This window comes from Pinus tabuliformis, chromosome 3_1, assembly GCF_031772625.1.
Source record: "Pinus tabuliformis cultivar Carrire ecotype Pingquan chromosome 3_1, CPIR1, whole genome shotgun sequence".
In the NCBI taxonomy this organism is placed as follows: domain Eukaryota; kingdom Viridiplantae; phylum Streptophyta; class Pinopsida; order Pinales; family Pinaceae; genus Pinus; species Pinus tabuliformis.
In genome coordinates this window covers 238,300,861-238,320,837 of record NC_142301.1, presented here as the reverse complement: position 1 = coordinate 238,320,837, position 19,977 = coordinate 238,300,861, and the positions used below count along the sequence as shown (strand labels likewise).

Below are 19,977 nucleotides of genomic sequence, written 5' to 3'. Positions count from 1 at the left end.
GGTTCATTTACACTGGAAGTCGCGAAAAACCCGCTTTACCAAATTTCCGCCCATGCACATTTCCCGGGATAAATTAATAAAATAATCCCCGCCCCTCACCGTACCTGTCTATCATTTTGCGCTCCCGCTGACCGTCCGATCAAACGATCTTAGATCTTACGGCTCTGGTTGCATCGGACCTTCTCCGACCTCCGCCCGTTACCCACCCTATCCCCCTATCACATCTAACCTCCGACAGCCGTCAGATCATGTCCCCCCAAATCCAACGGCCATCGCTGCATCGGAGCAGATCTGCTGTCCGGACGATATCTTCCGACGGCCGTATTTTGGCTACGTCACGCGGCAGCCACGCGTCGCCTCCACGGCCCATCGGAGGTACCACTGACACTTACCGCCACCGTACCATAGGCGGTGCGATATGAAACCGCCGGCGGTTTCCGGTTTCTTCCTTTCCGCCCGCGTTGCGTCATCCCCACGTCATTGCTCCGTCGTCCCACGTCATTGCCACTTATGCCGCCACGTCAACCTTCCGCTCAACTATTGGTCGACCTGTCCCGCCACCTCGCTATCCCCGTGGACCAACCAGAGCCCGCCACCTGGCCGGGTGACGTCCTGCTGACGTCATCCGACCCTGACCCCACCTATGACATCATGCTGATGTCAGCACGAAAACGCGCCAGAATCACCAAAAACTATATTTATGTCAAAAAGTCGCGTTTTTTGCTATTTTTGGCGAGAGCTTTGTCGTCTGTTCTGCATGAAATTTTACGTTCAAACCTGCACCAGCCTGCTGAGCTAACTTCCAGACCGCCAGAGCATCCATCCTTCACGCACTAGCAAGTTTTAACCGGCGAAATTCCACAGGTACTCTCCATCTTTACTCTGCAAATCCGTTTTTCGTAAAATCCAACTGTAGCCTGTAAGCATACTTTAAAACGCCGATTTCACCACTAAACTCCACTGAACCAGCAGTAATACCGAACCAGAGCTACCATTACACGTTTGGAAAACCACATTGGGCAAATTGAACATAAATTCCTCGCTGGTTCGCGCAATCGTGAACCAGTTACCCGCAAAAATCAAATTTGCCTCAAAAACAAACTCTGCTCAGTTCTGCAAATCATCTATTGGTTCAAAGGCAGTATTTCAATTGCTGCATCCTTCCCTATTTCATTCTTTCTCCTCAGAAATTCCCATCTTCCTCAGAAAAGCCCCTTTTGTGTTACTCTGCATAGTAACACCAGTCCTAAAAAGAACAGAATCCTAAAGAAAACATGGATCCCCCTGTGGCTCCCATAGCCCTCAATGTAGCTCCTCTGAATGCCCCTCACAGAGCATTGGACTGGAAAGCATTAGCTGACTTAGACTATAACATATCAGAAGAAATGCTAAGCAGGAGCAGGTTTCATCTCCAAATATTAAATGAAATTAAAATCAAACATCAGAATGGGACAGACATCTTGGGAATTTGGGATTCCTCTCTCCCAATCTTCAAGCTACCTCAGGTCAACCAATTCCCAGAACTCATCCACCTATGTGCTGAGTATTATGATGCATCCCAGAGGGCAGTGCTTGACTCTTCAGGCGCAATTCTGTTTCTCATTACCCCTGAAGCCATCAGGGAGATGCTGCAGTTCAAAACAGATAAGAAGTTGGTCCCTCTATCACTAGCTGATTTGATAATGGAGGGAGCCAGAATAACAGAGGCCCAGATTACAAAGCTTAACCAGTTATTCATCAAAGCTGACACTGTACAAACTCCTCCCATCAACTCTGTCTACCTCAACCAATTGGGCCTGGACCTTGTTGACATGATCAGTCCCATCCTGGGATATGATTCAGTGGAATATGTGGATGAAACGGTTATGCACATAATGCTCATGTTTTCTCCAGGTAGAAAACCAGTCTGCTATGACTATGCCACATACATCTCAGACAAGATGCATGAGCAGTTGATGAACCTATCAAGAGAAAGGGTATTTAAATACACTTCCTACATATATCATTTGCTTCTATACTTCCAGCATGAGAAGTTCTCCTTCCCAATGAAGAGAGAAGATGCACAGGGAAATTTGAGATCTGTGGTGTACTGGACATCTGCTTTCCACCTCAGTTGCTATTCTCCATACACCTACTGTGAGTTCATTGATCACTTCATTCATCCAGCCATGACTCTACTTTTGGGCTCACCTCCTCCCAGATTGACAGATGAGATGCAAAGACTCCTGCATTTATCAAAAGCATACAGTATTGGGGATTGGTACTTCTACCAACACCACACCGTCATCAGAATATATGGGTGTGAGTTGCCCCCATTTAGACTACCCAGATTTGTGCCTATGAGGCTACTTGCCTTAGAATACTTCAGGCAGTTTGGCTTTGTGGATATGTTCCACTTTTCAGGCAAAGGTAAGAAGGCACAGCTAAAGCTCAAAAGTCAACTTGGCCATTTCCTCTATAACGAAAGGGAGGAAGGGTGGAAGGAAGCAGATAGAATGCTTGGGGGCCTTGGTCTCAAATACAGCTTCCTATGGAAACCTTACGACCTTAACAACTTCATTACCATGAGGAGGCTTAAATACAAATTGTCTGCTTATGATCATTGCAGCCTTCCTCACATAGAAAAACATGCCAATCAAAGCAAATGGAGGAGAGGGACTTTAGAAGAAGCTGTTACTCAAGAAGAGCTTAATCAAAGAGCTCTAAGAAACATAAAGAAAATGGCTGACCTTGAGTTTTATTCACAGGTCAGCTCACTGCCAAGCATACAAATTGGAGCAGCAGCATCCTCTTCAACCGCCCAACAGCAGGCTACAAGAGTTGCTGGAAATATATCAGAGAAGGGAAAAGAACAGGTGATGGAGATAGAGCCAGAGCAGCGAGAGAAAGAACAGGCAGAGCAGGAGCAGCAGCAACAACAACAAAAACAGCAACAGCAGCAAGGAGAAGGGCAATCTGAAACACAGCAGCCCTTACAGCAAGAAAGAGTGGTAGATACCCCAACTACCACTGAGCAGCAGGCCCAAAATGTAGAACACTCAAGGCCTGAAAACATTACTGATGCCTCGGTCCTTCAAACTCCACAGAAGGAGGACCTAAGTAGAAAAAGGGACAGAGAAACACCCATGACTTCATCCATCAACCAAGAGGAGAAGAGATAGAGGTTAAATGACTTCTCGGAGGATGATGCGGCAATTAGACAAGCAATGGGTATGGGCCCACCCAGCAGGGAAGCCTCGGTCAGTTCCTTCCACCAAGAACAAGACAGAACCATGGGAGGGGAGGTCACTTCCTCTAGCCAGCAGAGGGAAGGAGAGGTAGGCATCAAACAGCAGTTTATAGACATCAAAAGAAAGAGTGAACCCATGAAAATCAAATTATATAACCATTTGTTGAAAATGGCTCCCTCCAACCAACAAAGATTAATGGCTGCCTTTGATGTGGACGAAGGCAAGTTGACTATGAGTCACTTCATACCCACCGCCCTCCAGCCACAATCTACTGCAGATTATCTCAGGACTAATCTAGAGGTCCTGGCCAAGGACATCCACCCAATGGATAAAATTGAGCTGCACAAGCAAACTGGCGAAATGGTGTATGCCTCCTTGGCAGACAAAACGTTGGAGAATTATAAATTAACAAGCAGCCTCAATGCTACAGCCTCTCAACTAGAATTGGAGAGGGCTTCATCTCAAGCCAAAGACAACAGGATAAGATCCCTAGAGGACATCATCGTGGAAATTGGGCATAACCCCAATGACATCAAAGGGATACAGGAGATTTTGAAACTAAGGGATGCTGACATGGCTGCATTAAGGAAGAAAGTCAAACTCCCAGCTACCATTCACCCCCAAACAGATGAGGTAGCCCAACAAAGGATGGAAAAGGATGCCATAGATCTACTAATATCTATATATAAGCAGCTCCTGCAGACACAAGAGAAATTAGGAGAGTCTGAGGCTACTCAAGTGGCCTTACAAGCAGCACTAAAGCAAAGACAAGAGGGTTAGACTTCTCAGCCTCCTCCTCAAGTCATCAATCTTGAGGACGCTGCTCCTACCACTGTGCCTCCACCTCAACAACCTGAACAAACAGCTACATCCACTTCAGCAACACCTACAAGTACAGAACAGGCACAGAGCCTAGATATGCAGAAATTAAAGAATGAAATACAAATCTTGGAAGCTCAGATGACAGAGCTGCATGAAACCAGAGAAAAGCTGGCCAAGGTCAATGAAAGGCATGATAAGACAAAAAGAGAGGTGGCAGAAAAGGGCAAGGAAATCAAAGCCCTTAAAGATAGGATCAAGGAGCTTGAGAATGAGCTCAAGCTAGATAAAATCATATCTGAGATCAGAGCAATGGTATGGTCCAATATTGGCCAATCCATCACCAACCAATGGCCGTATATTGAGACAATCCATGAGCAACTAGAGCTCATCCCAAAGGCACAGAAGGAAATCTGAACATCAAGAGACTTATTAGGAAATATGCCTGAAGTTGCTACAAGAATGATCAATGTGCTTAACCACAAAATAAGTTCTCAGTTAGCCACCATTGGAATCACAAATAGAACTGAGACTATTCAACTAATCAAGAGGGTTCTTACTCTTAGAAATCTGGTACAGACATTGGACAGAAGAACCCAGGATATGCAGACAGAGGTGAACAGGTTCATGGAGAAATTTCAGGTATTACAGAGTAGAGGACTCCCTAGCTTACTGAACAGCGGAGGGAAATTATTCACCCATGAACAGTATGCTAAAAGAGTAAATGTTTTTGCCTCAGCACAGATCAATGAGAGGGCCAGCACTTCAGAAGACACAGGGCCTATTACAGGGCAGGATTTCTATAGTAAGATAGAAAATCTATTTTTTATAATGAATGAAATTAATCACTTGTTTGATGTGGCCCCAAATTTTTTCAAATATACAGAAGCAGAAGAGACAATGGAGGCCATCCTCAGGCATTAGCTCCCTACACAGGAATGGTGGACAGATGCAATACAGAGAATTTTATAAGCAGTAAGGCATTCACCAATTTCTGTTTTTTACAATTTTTTATAAAAAGCACAGTTCAGCAAAGTCAACATGCAGCATAAATCAAAGCTGAGCCAACTCAGCGGATGTAGCGGCCAACAAAGCGGAAATAGAAGACCACAGCTGGCAAACCCGAGAATGCACTGCGCAGCCAAAAGTAAATGCATATTTCCAGAATTAAAACAGAGTGATGCAACCGACTCAGTGACTCTCAAAAGTCAAAACAATCCTCTGACAGACATAAAGAGCATTTACGCTGCATTCAAAGTTGTAATAACTCCTTGTCTACTTTCTGAACGTAGTAATGAAGATATTTTCTCTCTCGGATGACTCAATGCCTGAGATATTTTCTATACGCATTCCTATAAAGTCCCCTTCGCATGAGATTGCAAGGGTTGTTGTTGATTTCTCCTGAAGAAGTTCTTATGCTGTAATCTTTCAGAAGTTAATAAAGAAAGTGATGGAATTTCTCGGATTTCTGGGTGTCGAATGTGTTCTGGTGTCTGTTGATAACTGCTGGATTCCTGTGTATTTCACCATACAATAAGTCTCTGTAACTCTCTCTGTTATTTACTTGTTTTGTTAAAATCCATATACGTTATCTGATTTTCAATACTGAGCAACAAGGAAAAAGAATAACTTTCAGGATTTACTCACTGAGTACCCTGGGTTCAATCTGCGTTGTTAACGAATGTTTTCCTTCAGCTGTAATCTAGATAAGTGTAATTCTTAACTGCTGCACTTTCAGAATACACCTTTCACGGTGGCCTTTTGTCACAGGAATTCAAGTTTTGCTCCTGTGCAACATGCTACACTTTCACCTCACCAACTTAATAGAAAATTCTTAATTGCTTTCTGTTGGTTGACATACATCACCATTTTAGCTAAATTTGTTTGTTTGAAATACAATATTGGCCCTGCAGTTCCAGCACCATCAATCTTTCATTTTTAAACCTCATGAGTCCAGACTCCATTGCCCAATGATACTTTCCTCTCTGAAAACCATATCATAAGACCTGAAAGAAATCCTTCAACCAAAAACATAAACAAAACCTGAGCATAATAGCTAGCCTAAAACACTATCATAACAGAGACAAATCACAAAGAGAGAGCCCTCTCTGGTTGCAGTTAGGCTAGGAACTGTAACCCAAAGATTGGTTAGTGGTTACCCCGGCCGTATTCCCTTGGGAGTCATAGGGAACAACCTGGGTGTTAACAGGATATACTATGTACCAATAAGAAAATATTATTATCTGATTCCATTGGCTAATAAGAAAATATTCTTTTCTGATTCCATTGGCTAATGATGTTTTTTTTGTGTGATTACATTGGCTAAGGTTATCAGTTACAGTTTTTTTTTTAAGATGGGAGGAGCTAGCTCTCTTTAGAAGCATTATGGATCCTCTTTTTTAGTTCCCTTTAGAAGCATTATGGGCCTTCTTTTTTTATACATATATTACAAATGCGTGTACACATTGAGACATATTAAACCATCACTCTTTTTTTTATGAAACATATTAAGCCACCACTTTTTTTTATACATATATTACAAATGCGTTCAGAACTGACACATGGAAACATATTAAGCCATCATGGGAACAATATGTACTGCAGCAGCAGCTACGCAAGATTCGAAACTGACAAGAGGTGTACAAACAAACCAACCGCCCCGACCATCACATCGTGCACTGGCGTGGAGCAGTTACAGGTTCCTTTGCCAATAATATTCTCTCAAAATCGAGATTTTAGAATATTTTCTAATGTGACTACATTGGCTGAGTGTTTTCTTATGTGATAAAATTGGCGCCGGCCGCCAACTATTTATTTGGAGCCGTTACTTCTCTATCGACATTGTAACGTGGATTTAAAATAAAAAATAAATATCACTTTGCACTTAGACCAATTTTTTTTCCTTTTGAATCTTTGCTGCTTTTAGCCGATTTTATTGGTTGCTTAGATTTATTTAGGTTATTTATTTTTTATTAGTTTATTATATATTTAGGTTAGTATGGTTTAAAGTATTTTTTCAATTTATTATATGTTATGTTAATATTATTGAGAGAATTTATAAAAAAGTTATTCATTATGAAGTTAAACATATCCCATATAAAAATTATATTTTAATAAGATAAAAATATTTCTTCCAACCATTTAAATTTAACTCAATTAATATATATAATATATTTATTTAGTTTTATATATTCATCCAAGCCTTAGCCATTAGCTTCCTGCTAGACAAAAATTTGCATGAACAAGAAATCAATGGACTGTGTATTGCAAGAGGGACCAAAAACATTAACCATCCCTTGTTTGTGGATGACACTTTGCTGTTGGGTCCTACCTCTATTCCCTCTGCCACAAAGAGGTCCTAGATGAGTTTAGTGAAGCTTCAGGCAGTGTTGTTAACAAGAGCAAATGTCATATTTTCAATTGGAATACTACGCCTAGACTGCTATCTGCCATCTCCAGATGTTTGGGCTTTGAAGCTTCCATCTCCTGGTCTTCTTTTAAATACTTGGGCCTCCCAATATCTCACAAGAGACCTACTAGCAAAGAATGGCTCCCACAGTTAGAAAAATTCAAGGCAAAGATCCAAGCCTGGGGATATTCCTGGCTGAATACTGCAGGCAAAACAGTCTTAATTAGATCTATTCTCAACAGCTTGCCTCTATTTCAATTTGTTGGGCTCCTCGCTCCGGCATCCATTCTAAACAAAATGGAGGAATACATAAGGAGGTTCTTCTGGAAGGGAGGGAAACAAAATGAAAAAAAGATCCCTCTTATCAGCTGGGATATCATCTCCAAGCCGCTGTGGGAAGGTGGCCTAAACTTCAAAAATCTTTGTCAACAGAACGTGGCAATGGCTGCAAAAATCATTTGGAGGATCATTGTGCCCAATCCTGGCTGGGCCCAAAAGGTGCTCTGGAAAAAATATTTCAGAGGTCCAAGATCCAGATGCTTAGAAAATGTGATTCATCTACCAAACTCGACATTCCTCAAAATTTATGACAGAGCTGCATCTCTCATCACCGCCCACTCTTACTGGATACCAGGCAACGAGAAAAAAATCAATATCTGGTCGGACAGAATCATGAACAAGGAGCCAATAGAAGTCAGAGCCTCCATTAATTCGCTGCGTTGCTGGATGGACAGAGAAGGACTGCAAACATTGTGGGATATCTCATGCTGGAACGATTCGATATGGGCAGGCTGGAAACGTTTAAAGGTGCCGAATAACCTGAACACCGAGTGGATCACGCTGCTCGACTCCCTCCACGGATTGGCGCCCACGCATTCGAGGAAAAGAGATGAGATGGGCTGGGGGCCGAAAGCCAGAGGATACGCAGTCTCACTGGGGTATGCTAAATTGATCGAGAGACCATACGTTCCTCCAGATCCAGCTCCTTGGCAAGGTGTCTGGCGTCTGTCCTCATGGCCCAAGGTTGATTTCTTTGCCTGGGTTTACTGTCACGGCAAAATCTTAACTTATGATAACTTGCAGAAGAAAGGATTCCACGGCCCATCCATCTGTTCACTGTGCAATGAAAACGCTGAGACAACAGTTCACCTAATTCTGGAATGCAGCTTCTCTAGGCAAATCTAGTCCTTCTTTACTCATGATCTGGATCCTAACTTCACTATCCCTTGTTCCACTTCTGAACTTTTCTCTGAATGGACAAATAGATTTCCAGGTTCTCCTCCTCAAAATCTGATTATTAAAGCAGCATGGGCTGTCCTTCCAAAGATCATCTGTTGGCAGTTATGGATAGAGCGTAACAGAAGAATTTTTAGAAATATAAAACAGAGCCACAAAGTCTTAGAAGCCAAGATTAAATGTCACATAAAGGAGTGCTTGACTGATATAAAATATGACTCCAACTTCAGTCAACAGGACATAGCATGGGGATCAACGCTAGAACTTCAATTTCATCCAGCAGTCAAAAAAGCCCCCACTATCAAAGAATGGCAAATAAGGAAACCTGAGAATGACTTTCAAGATTGGCTTAAATCGCAAGCAAGGCACTTCCTTTTATTTGATGGAGCAGCAAAGGGAAATCCGAGCAAAGCTGGTGCAGGAGGTGTTGTTCTAAATCAAGCTGGGGAAAAAATTCACTCCTACGCTTGGGGACTAGGTTACACTACCAGCATTCAAGCTGAGGCCTTGGCCCTCTTCCAAGGACTCAAGACCCTTAAAGATCTGGACATAAGTGAAGCAATTGTTATAGGCGACTCTCAAGTCATTATAAACGCAATGGTTTCCAATACTCCAGTATCGGACCTCAATCTAGCAAGGCTGATTACTAGGATCAAAGGTATGGAAAATAATTTTCAGAACTTGAAGTACTATTACGTGCTGAGAACTCATAACAAAAAGACGGACATTGAAGCCAATAAAGCTGCCCTTCTCTTTGTCGGAGTCAAGCTGAAAGAGGAAGAAGAATCATGGGAACCCATTCCATAAATAAATCGCTGCCATGTTCTACTGTTTGTTATTAAACAAATTTGTTTGTATCTTCAAGTGGGAGAAAATCTCTGAAATCAACTCAGTGGGTGTCTATCAAAAGAAGAAACCTATAAGCTTCCGCTGCATCCTTAGCAGAGAAATGCATCAGGACAAAGAAGCTCATAATGTAATCAGATTTTGGCATTCAGCCCAAGATTAATATAAAAGCTCCATAACCGTTTCTGTTAAAAAAAAAAAACAATATAAAATATACTTCTTAATTTTTTTTTTTCATTATTCATTTATGGATAAATGAGATTGTTCATTTGTTTTTACTTTTTAATATTTTTCCATTTATCAATTTCATTTCTGTTCTAGAGGATATGCCGATAAGATCATGAGAAAGTAGAAATGTTTCATGAAAATTCGAAATGAACAATCTCATTTTTGTTGAGAGGTATCCTTCTAAAATCATGATGGAACTCAAATATTTAATGAAAAACGAGTAAATAACTTCACCAGATTCCTGGGAAGCTTAAACATTCAAAGATACCTCCGTCCATCGTCCACCCCCAACATGCCAGAGGCAATACCCAGCATGGCAAAAGTCATCTGCTTCATGAGTCCAGGGACCTCGGAAATCCTAAATTCGCTGTACTGGATACTGAGATTCGGAGCCCACCATTGTCGAATGCTGTGCGCCGTCCTTAAATCTGCCCACCACTCTCGAGCCCTGTCCGACCTCCCGAAATCCGGCGACGGAACCAAATCATTGACCGCAACCCAGGCGGCGGGAATTCGATAGAACGCCTTCGATTCAATCCCTACGGCGGATTGAACCACATTGCTGATCGTGTACTTGGCCGCGACGCTCGCAATCCTGCTGGCGCCTATTCGCTGCATCATTTTCTGGTGAGCGAAGTACGGAACATAAGCCGAACATATATCGTCCATGGTGTTAACATAGAGGTGGGGAACCCACGAGCGCAGGGACAAGAAAGCTTGGTGTGATTCGATGCGGCTGCGTTTGTCCGTAACCGCCATGGCGAGCACCAGGGTCACCAGGTCGCGGGCGGCGTAAAGGCCCCAGTGAAAGCTCATTCTGTCCACCAGAGGCGAGATGAAGGGCGGATTGAAAAGGTGGGCTTGGAGTAAATATCCGTCCTCGGCCATTTGTCTTCCCACCAGCATCGCAATGGCGGCGCCGAGGGAATGCCCAGCGATCCACACGTTCTTGGCACTGTGCTCCGACACATACTTATGAACGAGATCGATAGCCTTCCGGAAACGGGTTGTCTCGTGGAGTCCGTTTCTGGGGATTTGCAGGGTCGAATTCATGTCGGTGAGGAAGGAATCGCAGTTGTATCCGTTCGTTCCTCTGAAGGCCACTACAATCTTTGGCGCGTCGAGTGTGCTGGCCTCCCCGTTCCACGCGTACACTGCGGCAAATATGGATTTTCCGTCATTGGCTTTCTCGAGGAGCTGGAAATTGAAGAAAGTCCACCACTTGTCGGCCAAAGCGTTCAGTCCGCGCCTGCGTTCCTGCCGGTCGCGTTCTAAGACATAGACTCCCTGCACCAGACTGGCCACTATGCATCTTCTGTGATTTGGATCCGACCTGCATTCATTGAACAAAAGTGAAAAGCTCTGCATCACTTTTGGTTCGTATCCGAACTGCATTAATTTTGTTGCAAAATGAAAATTATTTCAAATGCTATTTTTCCTGACCTAGTTTCGAGGAGAAAATTCAGTAGAAATTGAGATATTGGGCATAATTTTATAACTTCAATTTTTCCAGCGTAACGAGGGTTTTTAAAACAAACTCTTGAAAATTTCAGAAATCATCTGAAAATATACCTCTTATAAACTCTGAATCACATGAATTTTCTAAACGATTTTAGAGAATAGATATCATAAACCCCATTAATTAAAACACAAAACCAAAAAAAGAAGCGCTCTACCGCGGATGAATCAGAGAAGAAATTTGCCCCGGTGAACGTTGTTACCAGTTGATGTTAGCGAGATGGGTAGGCCCCGAAAGCTTGAAGTTATGTCCCTTCGTTGCCATTTTCTTCTACCGAGAGAAATCGCTGGCCCTCTGCGTACTGATCGACAGTTCTGATAGCGCGATGAGGCGGTGTAAGGAAGACGGGGCACAATTGGCAAAGAGAGTTCCATGGTGCTCTTCTTTGCAGTAGTCAATTTTGATCGAATGGTGAGGCCGTGTGGTTTCTCTTCTGGTTCACAATTACCTTATCAGGATGTGGAGTTTCATTAAATGAGCAAAATCACATGTTTAAAAGTTGCCCTATATATCTATATATATATATATATATTTGAGTAGAAATGCCCCATATATTTTGAAGATTTTGTAGATTTTTGTGACAAGGATCTTGAGAATTTTGTTTGGGAATTAACTTCACAGTTTTCATTTTTATGTGGAGGTTTCAAGTCTATAAAAGACTCAAAATTATGGAGTTTTTTCTCTATATATTATTTTCTATTTCTTTTTTAAATTAATAAAATTAATATTAAAAGTATTTTTTAATTAAAAAATATACTAAAAATAATAATAATAGATGATTAAAACTAGTATTAATATGGTTTTCATTTTTTAAAATTAATATTAAAATTATTATTTTTAATTAAAAATAATAATAATAATTCAAACTAGTACTAACACAATCATATTAGTCAATGTGGATGAGATTTTTATCTTTTGTATGTGAATCAACTTATGAAAATGACAATTATTGGGGTATATCAATCATATTTATTGATAGTTTACATTCAACATGTTTGGAGAGGATTAGTAGACCACAATTGACTATAGTTATGGTTTAAGAGAGTTTATTATGTTCAACATATAGTTGAGAATGGATGGTCATGGTTGTTAACAACTAAATATAGTTGACTATGATAGATTATGATTGACTATGGTTGATCATGGTTGACTATGGTTGCCTATGGTTGGATGTGTTAATTATGGTTTGACAAATTTAACCATAGTTGACCATAGTTTTCTATCATAGCTTATGATAGTCCATGTTGATAATGGATAGCCATGGTTAACCATGTTCAATAATGATAACTTTGATTGAACATGTTTCACCATTATAGCTCGGGTTACCATGTTTTGCCTTGTTAAGCATGGTTATGCATGGGTTGACCTTAATTTTCCAAGGTTGACTATGGTTGACCAGAGATGACCATGGTTAGTCACAGTTGACCATCATTTACTATGGTTGGTCATGGGTAATTATGCTCACCATAGATATTTATGGGTTACCATAGTTGACTATGGTCAACCATAATTAACCACAATAAACCATGGTGACCACATTCACTGTGGTTGACAATGGTTGACTATATGATGATTTTTGTTGATCAAAGATTACAAATGCTTACTTATGGTTGATTGAAATTGATTAGGGTTGACTAAGGTTGACTAAGATTGACATGGATGGCTATGGTCAACTTTAGTCAACCATGATAAACCATGGTTCAATTTTTGTTTGTTACATTACAATGTCAATTTTTGTTTATTACATTACAATGTTGATTTTTGTTTGTCACATTGCAATGCCAATTTTTTGTTCATCACATGTGACGTCAATTTTTGTTCATCATATTGTGCTGTCGAAATTTGTTTATCATATAATTTGTGATGCTGATTTATGTTTGATACATTGTGATGTGAAATTTAATTATCACACTGTGATGCCAATTTTTTAACATGGTTGTCTATGGTCAACTATGTTTGGATATGGCTGAAAAATGTTGACTTTGGTTGTCGTTGTTCAACTATAAATGAATATGGTTGACCTAATTTTTCAAATATTTTCATGCTTATGAGTTTAAAATAAAAGCGACAACATATTTATTGAAAAATATGTTATTATTAGATAAACTAATTTATATTGTATTAATAAATATATTTTTAAGCCCTATATAAGCTCCATTTTAACCCTAAAACTCCTTAATAGGTCCTAGATATTGAGAGATTGTATTTGTGTTATTATATTATTACATAAAATAGAAGCTTTCATGGTCACATTTTATTATAATTGTGCCATTTGTTCCCTATATATACCAAGGAGACCTAGTATTAGAATCATAAATTTTTGACTTGTACGATTGTATTCATTGCAAAAGGAACTTCCCGCTTGAAGAGGATTGTAATTTTTGGTTCTTATCACTTTTAAGGTGAAAGCTTCATAACTTTTGGTATTAGAACATATGAACTTGTTGATACCTAATCCTTCGAGATTGGGAAAATATTTATAAATATGTAAATACAAAATAAGAATATGAAGAGACCTTGGAATGTGAATCCCAAGGGCCTTTCTCCTAAGTGTATATATTAATGTTCATCATAATAGAAAAAATATTTTAAAATTACCATCCATCTTAGCCTAACATGGTATTGTAGCACAAGTCATCCATTTCTATCTGCTCAATAATTCATTTGCCTCAATTTTGTCATTGTTGTAGCACTGCCATCATCCTTATAGATTTGCCTTATGCCAGTCTACTAGTCATAATAATGTTTTTCTCTGCGTTCACTATGTTATACTGCATTGTCCTAGACTACGTTATACTGCATTCAATGGTTTACATATCATTTTGATTCATTGGTTCAGAATCATATGCTAACGCAGGTTTAGACCTGAATAGACCCTCCTTTAGTGGATACATGTTGCGAGAAGAGGATTTGCGAGGATACATGCTATAACATTGAACATTGTGTTGTACAGGTGCAGAGCTGAATGTGAATAGTGAATGAGTCGCTCCATGAGAGATTAGATGCACATTTTTCAATGCTATGAGAAAGAAATAAGTTGTGGGTCTGAGGTGCAGCGAGCGTGTTGAAAAGTTGTGGTGTAAAGTCGTTATGCACAAATAAATGAGAAATGTCAAGTTGGTGTGCACGGTGAGTGTTCAGTGAAGTTAGTGCAATGTCTACTTGGCACAAAAATTCTCTACGTTGGTGAGGGGAACCATTCGGTGGCATGCCGGATTGCCTAATTAAAGGCTTCCATTGAAAAGTTACGCAATATGATTGTTCCTCGATAATGAGGTGGTTCATTATGGGGCCATTATAAGTTATCTCACGAGTTCGAATGGTTGACAATGGGGAACCTAACAAGAATCTAGTAGTTGAGGACTGGTGTCAAGTCTTTTTTACCCCATTCGAAATTTGCCAGCTAATTTTGTTGGAATCTTAATTGTTGCTTCGGAAATATATATATATATGACATATGGTGGATGCTTAGTAACACTTTGGTGAAGATTTTATTGTCATATATTTTGAGGGTTTTTGTACTTCTAGCTCTTTCTAAAAGAAAGGTTCAAGTATTATTTTAGTACTTCACAGAAATATTATTCTGTAGCAATTTTTCCTTACCTTTTGCTTGAGTCTGAACTCAAATTTTTTTTTGTTGAAGATGTATTCTCTCATCTACATTGTGGGTGTGGTGTTCATTGGTAAAGAGAACTACCATGAATTATATATAAATATCAAGCACACACTTATATTTAATGAGCTATGGTAAGGTATATGTGAAGGAGAAGATGGAAATCTGCCTACAAAGTCCACAACACATAAAGAGCTTTCCATATGGGAAAACAAGAAAAATAAGGCCTATGGCCTAATTACTGAATTTGTAAATGAAGAGATGAGACTTCACATAACTCCAATTACCAATGCTTTTAGTTCTTTAAAGAAGTTGGAATATTTATATGACTCACACTTTGAGCTCAAGATAGTCCAGTTGATCATCAAGCTCTTCAACCTGGAGTTGTAGGATGATGATCCCTTAGCTCTATTGTCTGAAATTAGAGTTATCATGCATGATGTAGAAGCCACCGAAGTTAAAATGGACATTCCTCTCACAAATTTGGTCAAGGCACTATATCCCACATATTCTCACTATCTTGAATCCTTACAAGCTACTGCCTAACTTAATGATATTACTTTTGATGTTCTTGTGGAGAAGTTTGCAGAAAGAGAGAAATATTTTGGGAAGAAGAAGAGAGTTTCTCAGTATCGCGAAGAAGTTGTGTGCCTTGCACATAAATAGAAGAATCAAACACAAAAATTTTCTAGAGGAAGAGGTGGTAGAAGAGAACGTGGAAAGAATAATAACAAAGGTAGGAGGAAAACATTATCAAGGAGGACGACCTAAATAAAAATGGACATGATGTATCCACATGCAAATTATTTTGGGACAAAATCCAGCAAGAAAGAAATGAAGATAAAGGTAAAACACCAGATCCAGGTAAAGGTAAAGCACTTGAATATGCTCATTATATTATGGCACATTGCAATATCAAGGTAATTGAAGACTTGTTTAATACCTCATTTTCTTCATGGAAAGATGCATGGTTGCTTGAGATAGGTGCAACTTGCCACATGAATTTTTGGAAATATTTTTTTGAAGATTTCAGTGACAATGTAGATGGAGAAATCTACTTTGCATACAAGTCAAGAATCAAGCCATCTAGACTTGGCACCATTAGGCTCAAACTTCCTAGACTCCTTGACTTTCTTCTGCATGATGTTCTCTACCTCCCAAAGCTATGGAGAAACTTGTTGTCTCTGGTTCACATCTGCCAACAAGGACACTCCATTCATATGTTTGATGACAAAGTTGATGTGAGAAAAACATCAGACAAAACACTTGTCATGATAAGAATAGAAGAAGAAAGACTTGAGGTTGCAAGGAATGTCTACTTGTGCACAAAACTATGCATACAATTCTCAACATAATGAAGGTACATTACCATATAGTCTTTTATAGCATACAATATTTGGACATCTAAATTATGACAATATTTATTTATCGAAGCGAAATGGTGCTATTGGTTTTCCAACAATTCCAAGGAAACTGAAACAATGTGATGCTTGTATCCTAGAAAAACATATCAAACAACCATTTCATGATTTTTTTTCCAGAGAATGTAGAAAGCTTGAGATGATTCATTTTGATTTGTGTGGCCCTATGTCTATTCCTTCTCCAAATGAAAATAAATATATGATGAATTTTATTGATGACTACACCATAATGTGTTGGGCATATTTGTTGAAGAATAAAACTGAAGCTTTTAAAACTTTCAAAAATTTTCAAGCATGGATTGAAAATGATGCACAATCTCATATTGCCTTTATTTGTATCAAGATAATGGAAAATAATATGTTAGCTTTATTTGTATGAGAAAGTTTGGTGAGGTATTATGTAACAAGGTGGAGGCTTGTTGCTGTAGAGGCGTGTTGCAACTCACGAGTTGAGGTTGTCGTGAGAAGACCAGATGCATATGAGTAGAAGGTCATATATTTTCATACCTTGGGACTCTGATGTAGGTGCATATATGGAGCACAAGTTTTGATGAAGACTAGACCGAAGCTTGCCAATTTGATGGGATGGTCACATGGTGATGTGGGGAGAGATTTTAAATGTTTTGCGAGAAATTCTAGATATTTACATTAGGATGTGAGTTTTGTTTTTAGAATAAGTTGGAGGAAATATTTCCTAATATAAATGTAATCTCATCTTCCCTTATTTTGTGAGAAGGGAAAATGAAGCATCACTTGTGACTCTTGGTTATCCCATGTAGATTTCTTTTTAGAGAGGAAGAATATTTGAGAAGACTAGTGTGTGCAGTGGAAGAAGAGACTCGGAGAAGCTCTAGTGCTAGGAGAAGAGGCAAAGGATGGGAGGCCTAGGATGCACATTCCCACATTGTATATATGGATAGAATTAATGTATATTTGAGATGATTAAAGAGAAAATGTGTTTATGCACCTCTTTGTTGGTAATTTCTCTGTTTGTCTATTATTAAGGGAGTCTTATGTCTGCACTAGTTAAGAATCTAAAATGTGTTGAAATATGTCATGGCGGTATGCCTTTTTGTCAAATCGATGTGTTGGTTTAAATTTGTAATCTGGGGCTCAACATATTCAGCCTTGTGTGTATGATATCTTGTGAGGATTTCGAGATGTTGTATGTCTATCCAGAATTAGTCCATGTGTCATAGTTAGTTAAGTATGTGTTCAATGCATTGAATTCTATCATTTATGTTGAAGATCATGAAGTTGTGTTGTGTGTGCTAGTTTGTGAAACATATGTATGACGTGTGGTGTGCTTGTGTGTGTTAAGAAAACCATCTTGTAGCTTATAGGCTCTACTAGCACTGGTGAGTCGATTTATAATGGAAATTTGTACTTGAAGGCCCAACCATAGTCTAGTTGTTAATGAACCTTTTGTATTAAACCTATGGGGGAATGTTCCCCATTTTCTAGAGTGTGAAGGGATATTATTTACAACAATAGAATGTTGTTACAGAGAACTAGAGCACCTTGTTGTGTGGATGCTTTCAAACCCCTTTTGTAGTTGATTTTGATTGGCAAATGTTTTAGCTTTGCAATCCAGGTGAAGAAGGGCATAATGATTTGATGGTTGAATTAAGTAATAAGTTAAGGCCGTGAAGATGTGATTGGGAAGTCGATTGAAACAAAGGCGAGGCATATCAACTTACTGGAATACAAAAAGACAAAGTTTCGGAAGCACTGGAAAAATATTTCGCAACACCTACAACAAGCAGTTTTTAGGGCTACGTATGAGAGTTTTACCACCTATTTCGGCTTTCCCATTACACCGTTGGGTAAGTGGAATCCCTTGTGAGTTAGATGACGTAAGTAAAAGTATTAGAAGGGTAGAGAAGTCTCTCTCTTATGGAACTTTTGAATTTGAATCCATATTCTCTATTTGACTGCATATTTCAAACTAATTTATGAAATTCCAAAATTTGTTAAAGGAGAGTTGCGTGTGTTTGTGTTTGAGTGTCTTGAGTTATGGAAAACTAAGGCAACCTAACCTATCCCCATCACAAGTAAAAAAAGCAACCTATACCATATCAGAAATGTCCTCCAAAATAGCTCACTAGAACACTTGAATGTGTTCATCTTGATGAGGTTGGAAACATTGGAACTAGAATTTCCATGAGACAAATGGAGGTGATGTAGATGATTCTGATTCAACTATTGACATGGATGTTTATTATGATTGTGAATTAAAATTGTTTACTAATTTTCAGCCAAAATCCTTTAAAGAATATACTTCTCATGGTGAATGGAAAGAAGCAATATAGAAAGAGTATAATTCTCTCATAAAGAATGAAACCTAGAAGCTAGTGGACCCTTCATATGGAACCAAACCAATTGGAAGCAATTGGGTTATCAAGAATATGTATAAATCATATGGCTCACTTAACAAGCACAAAGAAAGTCTCGTGGAAAAAGGATTTTCATAGAAAGAAGGGGTTAACTACGAGGATAATTTTTCCCCCACAACAAAATGAACCACCATCTAGACTCTCTTTGCCTTGGCAAATCAAAATGGATGGAAAGTCCATCAAATGGATGTAAAAAGAACTTTCCTGAATGGAGATATGAAAGAAAATGTTTTTATGTCTCAACTATAAGGTTTTTTTGTGAAGGGACAAGAGCATAAAGTATGTAAACTCATCATACCCTTGTATGGCCTGAAACAAGCACCTTGAGCCTAGTATGAGAAATTGACTAAACATTTTCTGAAGCTAAATTTCAAACACTTTGATCTTGATGATGAAACTTTATTTATCAAGAAAATTGTAAAAAATATTTTCTATCTTGTCATATATATAGATAATTTGTTGAAGATAGGGAATAATAAAAAAATATATATTACATCCATAAAGAAAGAATTGAAGAAAGGATTTGAGATGATAGATATGGGATATGTTCACTACTTTTTGGGTATTGAAGTAACCTGACATCAGAAATATATATTTCTCTATCAAAAGAAGTATATTGTATATTTTTTGAAAGAAAAATGGTATAGTTGAATGCAATCCCTTTTCCACTATAATGGAACAAAATTTAAATCTTACATCTAAAGAAGGAAATGAATTTGAAGATGCAGCAACTAAGTATAGAAAACTTGTAGGAATTCTTATCTACCTCACCACTACCGTATCAGGCATCTCATTTTCTATTGTAATCATTTTCAGGTTTATGCAAAAGCCTTGTGATGGTCACTTGTCTACTAAAAAAGTAGTTCTAAAGTACTTGAAGGGAACTCAATACTTTGGACTCAAATATACACAGGTGAATGACTTCAACCTAATTGGATATTCTGATTCAAACTTTGATGGTGATAAGGAAAATGGAGTATCTACTTCAGGTTATATTATGAGTCTTGGATTAAGAGTTGTCTCCTGGAGGTCAAAAAACAATCAATTCTAGCAAATTCCAAAATAGAGACAAAATATGTGGTAGTTGTAGAAGCAACCAAGGAGATTGTATGGCTCAGGAAAATTCTTAAATATTTACAAGAGAAACAAGTTCACTCTACTCCTCCTTTAATTAACTATACTTTTACAATAAAATTGGCCAAGAATCCAAAATTCCATGATCGAATGAAAGATATCAATACAAAATATAATTTTGTTCGA

General features: G+C 38.8%; 1 protein-coding gene across 2 annotated transcripts; it reads right to left on the bottom strand.

Annotated features, from left to right (window-relative positions):
• Window positions 1-9,973: 9,973 nt before the first annotated feature.
• Window positions 9,974-11,732, bottom strand: LOC149186683 (GDSL esterase/lipase At4g10955-like). 2 transcript variants are annotated; one of them, XM_089412662.1, is made up of 2 exons: window positions 11,490-11,642; window positions 9,974-11,101 (listed from the first exon to the last, which is right to left on the bottom strand). In XM_089412662.1, the coding sequence occupies exons 1-2, from the start codon at window positions 11,549-11,551 to the stop codon at window positions 10,027-10,029; spliced, it is 1,137 nt and encodes a 378-aa protein (XP_089268788.1). In that variant the 5' UTR covers window positions 11,552-11,642; the 3' UTR covers window positions 9,974-10,026. The 2 variants fall into 2 exon arrangements, 1 of the variants encoding a protein (XP_089268788.1); XR_016256149.1 differs by having other exon boundaries at window positions 10,965-11,101; window positions 11,445-11,732.
• Between the last annotated feature and the right edge of the window lie 8,245 nt (window positions 11,733-19,977).

Excerpts from the sequence above, each read along its gene's own strand:
- LOC149186683 (XM_089412662.1), bottom strand. The coding sequence starts at position 11,551 with ATGGCAACGAAGGGACATAACTTCAAGCTTTCGGGGCCTACCCATCTC. Across the intron at positions 11,102-11,489 it reads CATCTCGCTAACATCAACTG|GTCGGATCCAAATCACAGAA; the intron begins GTAACAACGTTC and ends CAATGAATGCAG.